The sequence below is a fragment of the Lasioglossum baleicum genome, unplaced genomic scaffold (assembly GCF_051020765.1).
Source record: "Lasioglossum baleicum unplaced genomic scaffold, iyLasBale1 scaffold2123, whole genome shotgun sequence".
Lineage (NCBI taxonomy): Eukaryota > Metazoa > Arthropoda > Insecta > Hymenoptera > Halictidae > Lasioglossum > Lasioglossum baleicum.
This window is the reverse complement of record NW_027471182.1, coordinates 11,436-22,245: the sequence shown is the minus strand read 5'-3', so window position 1 is coordinate 22,245 and position 10,810 is coordinate 11,436. Positions and strand designations below refer to the sequence as shown.

At 34.1% G+C, this 10,810-nt stretch overlaps 1 protein-coding gene across 1 annotated transcript; it reads right to left on the bottom strand.

Moving 5' to 3' along the window:
- Positions 1-419: 419 nt before the first annotated feature.
- Positions 420-6,160, bottom strand: LOC143221255 (uronyl 2-sulfotransferase homolog pip-like; the record flags this gene model as incomplete). The annotated part of the gene is made up of 5 exons (XM_076446737.1): positions 420-616; positions 845-999; positions 4,123-4,404; positions 5,694-5,773; positions 5,954-6,160. Coding segments are annotated over 5 exons (921 nt in total), but the record flags the coding sequence as incomplete, so codon positions are not given.
- Positions 6,161-10,810: the final 4,650 nt, after the last annotated feature.

The window sequence follows — 10,810 nt, the reverse complement described above, 5'->3', positions numbered from 1 at the left end:
ACACGGATCCACGAATTTGAATTTCTCGAGTCGCGAGGATTCTTCTGACGAACCCTCGCTAAAGGCAACGATTAATTTCCCTTCTTCGACTATCTCTTACGTTAGAAAACGCGTTCTTCCAGCCGCGAGTGGAAGAACACCTAGGACTCGTACAATCTACCCTTTATTGTCTACCAATCGACATCCGCGTCACGTTCGTCGTATCACCAAAGCTCGAAGGTCCCCGAGGTAATTCCGATAGTTCGAATTATTTCTCATTCCTAGCATCTTCGACCGTCCATCTTGGCAGACCCGTCGGAGAAATCTTGGCCGAGCCATCGGTCGATCCTCTTTTCAACGTCTCCAGGAAGTCCTCCTCGACGCTCGTCGAACGGCGACCCGACGAGTCCCCCGACGCTTCCTGGGACGTGTAAACACGGTTACAAACTATTGCTTTCGAACATAGGCGTGCTCTTGGTCAGCTTCAAGGCTCTCAGCTGCTTGTACAACCGTTGCTTGCAGAATTGATAGAATTCGATTTCCCTGGTGAAGTTACTCCTCACCATGTCCTTCACTTCCTCGCTGACGGGCGGTTTGAAGAAGTTCCGGTTGATCCTCGTGAACGCGTTCACCTCGTCTACAACAGAAGCTTCTGTCAGTTTCATTGTTTTATCAAAATCGTAGGGATGGGATGATCGATGAAAGAGATAATCGAGGATAGGTGTGTACGTATACTGTTTTGTTCGCGATGGTTCTGTGGATAGTTGCACGATATTTCGTGCGGAAAGCAGGTTTGTTTCTGGGTAATTGCAATGGTCGAAGCCGGGTTTACAGTTAGATGCAAATAAGGGAACAAAAGAATTACCGTAGTAGACATCGGTGGCGCCTCGGAAAAATCGGGGTATGTAATTTTCCAATACCGTGAGAGTGGTATTCACGTCCTCGAGCACGCCGACCACCGCGTAGTGTTTCTCCACTGCCATTTTCGCTCGTTCCAGAGCACCCACCGTGTTGAACGGGCTTCGCAGAGACGACAATTGATAAGTATGACAGGTGATACGAGGACGACGTGATGAAAGAGATAAAAATGTGAAATTCAAGGGATAGATGAAATTAGATATACACGTAATGTAACGTTTCAGAGTTGAAATGATTTTTTGCGTAATTTATTTTTCTATATTTTTGGTTTGGTAGAAGCGAGGATAAAACTGTCAAGTGTCATAGGTTTTGATTCTTTCTTCTTTTCGATCACAATTTTCTGTTTTTAATTTTATGAAGTTATATTAAATTGTATAAAAATATGGAATTCAAGGGAAAGATGAAATTAAATATACGCGTAATATAGCGTTTGAGAGTTGAAATGATTTTTTGGGTAATTTCTTTTTCTATTTTTTTGGTTTGGTAGTATCGAGGATAGAACTGTCAAGTGTCACAGGTTTTGATTCTTTCTTCTTTGCGATCGGAATTTTTTTTTTCAATTTTATGAAGTTATATTAAATTATATAAAAATATGGAATTCAAGAATGTAGCGTTTGAGAGTTGATATGATTTTTTGGGTAATTTGTTTTTCTATTTTTTCGGTTTGGTAATATCGTTCCTAGAGCTGTAAAGTGTCATTGGTTTTAACTCTTTATTCTTTGCCATCGCAATTTTGTTTAATTTTATAAAATTATGATAAATTATATAAAGATTAATAACTATATTAAATTATATAAAAATATGGATTCCAAGGGATAGATGAAATTAGATATATATGTAATATAGCGTTTGGGCGTTGAAATGATTTTTTGGGTAATTTCTTTTTCTATTTTTTTGGTTTGGTAGTAGCGAGGATAAAACTGTCAAGTGTCATAGGTTTTGATTCTTTCTTCTTTGCGATCAGAATATATTTTTTTTAATTTTATGAAGTTATATTAAATTATGTAAAAATATGGAATTCAAAGGATAGACGAAATTAGTTATATATATATGTAAGTAGCGTTTGAGCGTTGAAAAGATTTTTTGGGTAATTTTTTTTCTATTTTTTTTGTTTGGTAGTAGCTAGGATAGAATTGTCAAGTGTCATAGTTTTGATTCTTTCTTCTTCGCGATTTTTTAAAAATTTTGTACCGAGATAGAAGTAGAATATATATTTAATTAACGCTAAACTAAAAAAATTGGTTTTTAATATATTATATTAAATTTTTGATACCGCACTTCTTTCATATTTTCATTTGCCTGAATTTAGTAAAATCTGGTGAATTATTTTCTAGTTTTTAATTATTCGCGTGATATATTTTACGTGGAAAGATGTTTTCGTATGCCAGAGTAAAAGATATTTTCGCTATTTTGCATTTTACTTTACAATTAGGGAGAGTAACTCCTAGTATCCGACGATTTGGGAACTAGTAATTTAATTACCGAGTTGTTCCTCAAACAATCTTTAATTTCGAGCTAGAGAGTATGATATTAGGTTGGTGCATACGAAATCTCATTTCCACGAAGTTTCTAATTAGCAGAATCCACTTTGTCGACGTTGTCCGATATCCAATTATCATAAAACTATGTCAGAGTCTAAAAAATAATAGATTGTGTATATCGAATATTGAAACGTACCATAATAACATCGTTGGAACTTAATTAATTTATCCAATTAATTAATAATTAATTTGATAAATTAATTTAATCTCCAAAAATACTAATCTTGAATAAGTCGAAGCCCATACTCTCTAATTAATAAAAAAAACCACTTCAACCTAACAAAATAAAGCAAACAACAAATTACATTATTCCCCATTCAATTTTTATTTTCATTCTACTGCATTTCACAACAAAACCCACCCTGTCTTTTCCAATATTAATATTATTAACATTAATGGATTGATATTGGATTAAACCATTATTAATTGGATTAATATTCAAAATTCATGAATTACCGTCCAAGTAATGAAATTTCTATTTCCAATAAAGGTTAAATATCGAAAACTTCTTTCACCCTTCCAATAGTGACACATTCAAACCTCGTAAAAGTATAAGAAACACAAATCTTCTAAACTCCGACCAACAAGTAGAATTTTCATATCTAACAAACCCTAAGTATTAAATCCCATTTTAACTCTCGCAAACACGAACACAGACAAACCCCATGAAAATAAGAAAAAGACAAATCTCACAGGTATAAAGCAAGTACTTAAACGCATAATCGAATCCATATACCGCCTGATCCGCAAAGATGAAAGATCGAAAATAAATAAATTCAAGAATTACTGGTCGGTGTATAAAATCCTGACACATTCAAACCTCGTAAAAGTACACGAAACACAAATCTTATAAACTCCGACCAACAAGTAAACTTTTCATATCTACCCCAAACCCTAAGTATTAAATCCCATTTTAATTCTCGCAAACACGAACACAGACAAACCCCATGAAAAAAAGAAAAAGACAAATCTCACAGGTACGAAGCAAGTACTTAAACGCATAATCGAATCCATATACCGTCTGATCCGCAAAGATGAAAGATCGGAAATAAGTAAACACGAGAATTACTGGTCAGAGTATAAAATCCTTACATATTTAGACCTCGTGAAAATACACGAAACACAAATCTTCTAAACTCCAACCAACAAGTAGAATTTTCATATCTAACAAACCTTAAATATTAAATCCCATTTTAATCCGAGTAAATACGAGTAAATATATAATTGAATTCATATACCGACCGAGGCGCAAAAATGAAAGATCGGAAATAAGTAAATTCGAGGATTACTGGTCGAAGTACAAAATTCTAGCACATTTAAAACCTCGTGAAAATACAAGAAACATAAATCTTACAAACTCCGACCAACAAGTAGAATTTTCATATCTACCCCAAACCCTAAGTATTAAATCCCATTTTAATTCTCGCAAACACGAACACAGACAAACCCCATGAAAAAAAGAAAAAGCGAAATCTCACAGGTATAAAGCAAGTACTTAAACGCATAATCGAATCCATATACCGTCTGATCCGCAAAGATGAAAGATCGGAAATAAGCAAATAGGAGGATTACTGGTCGTAGTATAAAATCTATCAGACACGTAGCATTTAAAGTGAAATTCCTACCGGCTGTCCAGCAGTGTATCGGACGCGTGAGCTTAAAGCCAGAGCTTAAAGGGACCTACGTGCATTTCTCGCTGTGGCCGCAGAAGAAAAGCGTTTGCCTGCGATGATCGCCGATCCCCTCGTGAATTTCACCCTCGAGGTATCTGCATTCACGGTCCGCCTTAAGTACACAGGACTCGAAGTCCTTCTTCAGCCAGTTCGGATCCGGCAGTGGTAGGTCTGGAAATATTTGCTTTCTCTCGACGTAATACCAAGGTGCTCGTACGTAATAGTACCAGGATATCACTCTCTCAACAGGATCCCGGACTATGTTGATGTAAATTGGCTGCGGCAGGTTGAATCTGAACGGAAAGAAAAAAAAAACGTGCCACGTTAGATATCCCGTGGGAATTTAGCTTAGGTTACTTCCGGGTTTTCTTGGCTGGCTACCCTCCGAGCAAACATTTCACGCAGATTTTTCTTTCCTTCTCTTTTATTTCACGGGAATATCTGCGAGGAATTGGGAGGAATTTGCTTGGCAACGATCGTCCAGGAGTTCGATGCGAATCATCGCTTTCTTCGTTTTATTCCTGATTTATGGTGGAACTGTGATTCTTTGAATTTAGCAAGCTTTTTAGTAAATTTATCCTTATTTGTTTCTATTATTTTTCCCCCTTTTGTGATTTTTTGAATTTAGTAATCTTGTTAGTGAATTTATCCCTCCTTGTTTCTATCAGTTTTTTCCTTTTCTGTGATTTTTTGAATTTAGTAATCTTTTTAGTGAATTTATCCCTTTTTCTTTCTATTATTTTTTTCCTTTTTTGTGATTTTTTGAATTTAGTAAGCTTTTTAGTAAATTTATCCCTCTTTGTTTCTATTATTTTTTTCCTTTTCTGTGATTCTTTGAATTTAGTAATCTTTTTAGTAAATTTATTCCCCTTTCTTTCTATTATTTTTTCTCTTTTTTTTTTTGATTTTTTGAATTTAGTAATCTTTTTAGTAAATTTATCACTCCTTATTTCTCTTTTTTCCTCTTTTGTGATTTTTTGAATTTAGTAATCTTTTCAGTGAATTTATCCCTCTTTGTTTCTATTATTTTTTTCCTTTTTTGTGATTTTTTGAATTTAGTAGTCTTTTTAGTAAATTTATCCCTCTTTGTTTCTATTATTTTTTTCCTTTCTTGTGATTTTTTGAATTTAGTAATCTTTTTAGTAAATTTATCCTTCTTTCTTTCTATCATTTTTTTGTTCTTTTTTTACGATACGTCTTATTGCTCTTATTAATTTTTAAGAATACAGTTCAGTATCACAATAGCTACTAGATTTAAGAATAAAACGAGTCACGATTTGAGTATTCGAACTATTAACTATTTCAAACGATCTTGTTTCTTTTATTTTTCCTTTTTAATTGTACAAGGTTTTTGGAACTACGACGAATCTTATAAATCGTATAAACCTTAAAATATAAATTTAATTTATCGATAAACATTTGAGCCCTGTTCGGATGTGGGAATAGTAGAGTTTAATTCAGGATGTGTTAGTAATTAAATGGCGAAAGAATTAGAACACTACGTTACGTTCTTATTGCTTTGTTAAGTTTTCAGAATATAATTGAAGCTATTAACGGCGTAAATTAATTTCAGGACACTTACTCGGTAAAGTTCGTGAAACACACGTGTTTTATGTAGACAGATGGTTCGGCATAGCTGCTGACCATTGTTGCAAGTTGAACCTAAAAATAAACAGGTACGTAGTAATATTTACTAAACAATTTTTATTTCCATGTTCCCTAATAAATTATCGTTACAATTGATATTTAATCGACAGAGAAATAATTTGCACGGTTTATTTTCTGAATTATTTGCAAACTCAATGATTAAAACGTAACGATAGTTTACAAACGTTTCAATACCTGTTCAATAGGCGCCAGACGTATAGTTTCGACTCTCTGAACACGATCTCTGTTGAAGGAGAAACCATTCCTCATGGACAGCCTCCTCAACAGTTCCATGAAAGTTTGAGAGCCCACTTTTGGTACACGATTGAAGAACAAGACGCTCCGGCCCGCTCTTTTCGTGTTGTTCAGCGCGTCGATGTCCAACACTTCTGCTTCTTTGTACTGAAACCAGGTAAAGTACCTTTAAATTTCCATTTTCTCTTTCCTTTTCCGATTTATTCTACCTCCTTCGTTCCCGTAATTTATTTCACGCGATCTCTACTTTATTCCCGACATTTAGGTACATTTTAAGTAATATGAAAGTCGATTCTAATAATTTACAAAATATTACAAGTTTCTATTTTCACAATTTTTCGAACTTCGTTGTGTTAGTCACATCGCTAAATGTTAGTTTTATACTTTGCGTTCTATTAGAGGACAAGGATAATTAAAATTTTAATAGACCAGTCCTCATTATACTACGATACGACAAATTATACACAAATTAAAAATTAATAAAATCGGGAATTGGTTGATTTAATCAAAAAGAAATACAGAGAAAGAACAAAGTGATTAATTTACTAAAAAGATATTTCTTATTTTATAGATCACTCAGCGTGCCAAATTCAATTATCGTCGAACGATTCGTGACAAGTTTCGTTGGCATAAACGAATTACAATAGCAAGGGTAACAAACAGAGGAAAATTGTCGCAATTCCGATTATTCGTTGCCTTCTTTCCTTGAGAATTTTCATTTTCTATCCAGGGTATACTACGCATATTCGATACGTAGAATTATAAGCGAATAAAAAATTAATAAAATCGGAAATTGGTTGATTTAACCACAAAGGAATACAGGGAATGAACGAAACGATTAATTTATCAAAAACATATTTCTTATTTTATAGATCACTCAGCGTACCAACTTCAATTATCATTGAAAGATTCGTTGTTGTCAAGTTTCGTTGGCATAAACGAATCGTAATAGCAAGGGTAAAAAAGGCAGGAAAATTGTCACAATTCCGATTATTCGTTGCTTTCTTTCCTTAGGAATTTTCATTTTGTATCCAGGATACACTACGATACGACAAATTATTAGTGAATCAAAAATTAATAAAATTGGAAATTGGTTGATTTAACCACAAAGAAATACAGAGAACGAACGAAACGATTAATTTATCAAAAACATATTTCTTATTTTATAGATCACTCAGTGTGCCAACTTCAATTATAGTCGAAAGATTCGTCCGTGTCAAATTTCGTTGGCATAAACGAACCGCAATAGCAAGGGCAACAAACAGAGGAAAGTTGTCACGACAATTATTCATCACCTTCTTTCCTTGGGAATTTTCATTTTCTATCCAGGGAGAGTCATTCTCATCCCATTCCCTTTCATCCAGCAACTATTTGCGATATCAGCTAGTCATTCTGCGGTACACGGGAAACGTGTAATTGCAAATGGAGGCGCTAGTAACGAATACCTTGTTTCACCTCGACTTCCGGGTACTTTTTGCGCGCGCGGTACAAACGATCGGCGGAAGATATTAAATAATTGAACCTCTCCGAACCGTGGTAGGTCAATTTCATCTTATCCTCTGCAATTCTCTCTCGAAATACAATGTTTGACAAGAATAAAAACCACTAAATAGAGGAATATAATGGAATTGGAAATTCCGAAACTCGTTAGAGAGCGAATCGTATTTTCAATTAAATCATGTAAAAAGTCACGTTCTCGTTCTTCCTTTAACTCTTTCTTTTTCCAGATCATTTTCACCGTATTAGATTTCCATTCAGATAAATTTAACGACAGGATATTTACTAGAGAAAGGAGATGAATAATTTCAAACATGGAATTATAAATTTCTAGAAAAGTTTAACAAGTTGAAAATTCTTTTTGACAGTCTGGTGTGATAAATTATTTCGCTTTCATAAAAACAAAAGGAATAAATGATTTCTAATTGCAAGTGAAACAGACGAATATAGGCTAGATTCGGTTTTATTCTTTATGTTTTCGTGCATATTCATCGTTGCATACGATTTTATTCCGGTTTTAATAGTAATTTCCAGTGGAAGATACCAGTTTTGCGTGGAAATTTATTTTCCTTCGAGCTCGTTGTTTATTACATACATTTTAGCGTAATAGTAGAGTAATATATTATTTTAACATCAAAATAATATTGGAATAATGTATTCTAGAATGGCTTATTTTTAGCAGCATTAATTCCTTCTTTCGATACACGGTGTTTCACTGTACGAGGCCGAGTCGATCAGGGAAACATTGAACCTGCGCTTCCGCAAGCTTCTCGATGATATACAATTCAACCTTGTGGAAACTGCTCGATTAGCCTTCGATTGCTTGTTATTTCGAATTCTTAAACCTCCCAATAGGCTGTCTTTTTCCAACGATAATTGCAGTCTAGCTCGTTGGTAATTTCGTTGCACGCTCAAAAACAAGGAAACTTAGCTGAGTCTCTCGATCAATGTTATCAATTCGGTAAATCCACCTCGTTTCTTATTATTTTCGTTAAAGAAACTTCAACGCGATATAAAACGTTATATCATCGCGTGTCTTGAAATCGATTATCTAAATTCGACAATTTTAGAATAATTTATCATATTACCCTGTATAAATTGTAGCCAATTCTCTCTGTGAAATATCGGTTTTTATTATCTACCAATATCCTATCATACGAGTTGTTAGTTTTAGAAATATATGTAATCCAATACGAATATACAAAATACACATTGTACGTGTCGTGTAATCGATTATTATCTAAATTCGAAAGTTTTAGAATAATTTATCATATTACCCTGTACAAATTATAGTCAATTCTCTTTGTGAAAAATTGGTTTTTATTATCTACCAATATCCTATCATACGAGTTGCCAGTTTTCAAAATATCCAGAGTGCAAAATGCACGTTGCATGTGTCTTTTAATCGATTATTATCTAAATTCGACAATTTTAGAATAATTTATCATATTACCCTCTATAAATTATAGTCAATTCTCTTTGTAAAAAATTGGTTTTTATTATCTACCAATATCCCATCATACGAATTTCCAGTTTTAGAAATATACGAAGTTCAATACGAGTATGCAAAATACTTGTTGCACGTGTCTTGTAATCGATTATTATCTAAATCCGAGAGTTTTAGAATAATTTATCATATTACCCTGTATAAATTGTAGTCAATTCTCTCTATGAAAAATCAGTTTTTATTATCTACCGATATCCCACCATATGAGTTGCCAATTTTAAAAATATATGTAATCCAATACGAGTATGCAAAATACACATATTCCAGAACTCCTCATCTCGATTGCCACTTGGCACACTTAACAACGAGAAAATAAAATTCCATAGCTGCGAATAAATAGCAGAGCAACGCGTTTAACCTCTTTACATAGGATGTTTAGAAAATCACATTCGAAACTAGACTTGCAGTACTCACTGCGAAGTTAAATATTTTGTTGTTCGGAAAGTCATTTCATTTTCTTTTATGCAGCTTAAGCGTGAAATCGGCCGTGAAAAATAAAATTATTTCCTGTGTAAAAAAAGAAGAAACGAAACGACTTTCCGAACAACTTAATAATTAACACGTAAAATTATTTGATTTCGTTATCTCGCATATCTTAAATTTGATATATTAATTAATACTAGTCTTCAAAATTTTACGGTGACTGATTGACGCCTCTCAAATGCAAATATGTTAATTCATATTAGTAGCATACTATTAGGTTGTTCGGAAAGTCACTTCGTTTTTTAATCCAGCTTAAGCGTGAAATTGGCCGTGAAAAAATACATTTATTTCCTGTGTAAAAAAAGAAGAAACGAAACGACTTTCCGAACAACTTAATAATTAACACGTAAAATTATTTGATTTCGTTATCTTACGTATTTTATATTTGATATATTAATTAATACGAGTCTTCAAAATAATTACCTCTCGACTGCAAATATGTTAATTCATATTAGCGGTATACTATTAGGTTGTTCGGAAAGTCATTTCGTTTTCTTTTATACGACTGAAGCGTGAAATTGGCCGTAAAAAAATACAATTATTTCCTCTGTAAAAAAAAAAAAAAAACGAAATGACATTCTATACAACCTAATAAAATCTGTCTAATCCCTTTTCACGATAGCTTTTACAATTTTCTCCGTGCAAAATCGACTTTTATCATTTACCAAGACGTTTGATTCTCGAGCGAACGTTCGTGTTAGATTATACGAGAAAAGCGAACTTTTCACCGAGTTTTCACCGTGCAAATGGAATTTTGCAGCGTGTACAAGAGAATAACAGGAGACTTTGCTAAATATAAAGACACGGTCGAGTAAAACTGAAGACCGATTCGTGCGGAATGCAGAATGACAGACACGTGCAATTGTTACTCGCGGCATTGGTATAATTTCATCGCAACTCGTACCGAATGCATCCGAAACCTAGCATCTGCCGTGTCAATCCGATTCGCTGCACACGCGAGTTGACAGTTTAAAAAATCACTCGAGGATCGAATGGGAACACGCGGTTGGCATTGGCGAGAAGCAATTATTCCATGAGTCCCCGTCACGGCTGGCACTTTGCACGCTTAACGGGAAGGAAAATAAAATCGCACGAGCATGGAATAAATAGCAGAGCAACGCGTTTAACCCTTTGGCTACTGTGGACGCCTGTAGGTGCTTAGAAGTTTTGCGTTTGTGATACTAAGTGCGCCTATAGGCGCTTAGAAGTTTTGCGTTTGTGATACTGAGAGCGTGTATAGGCGTTTAGAAATTTTGCGTTTGTGATATTATGAGTGCCTATAGGCGCTTTCAAATTTTGTGTTTGAGATA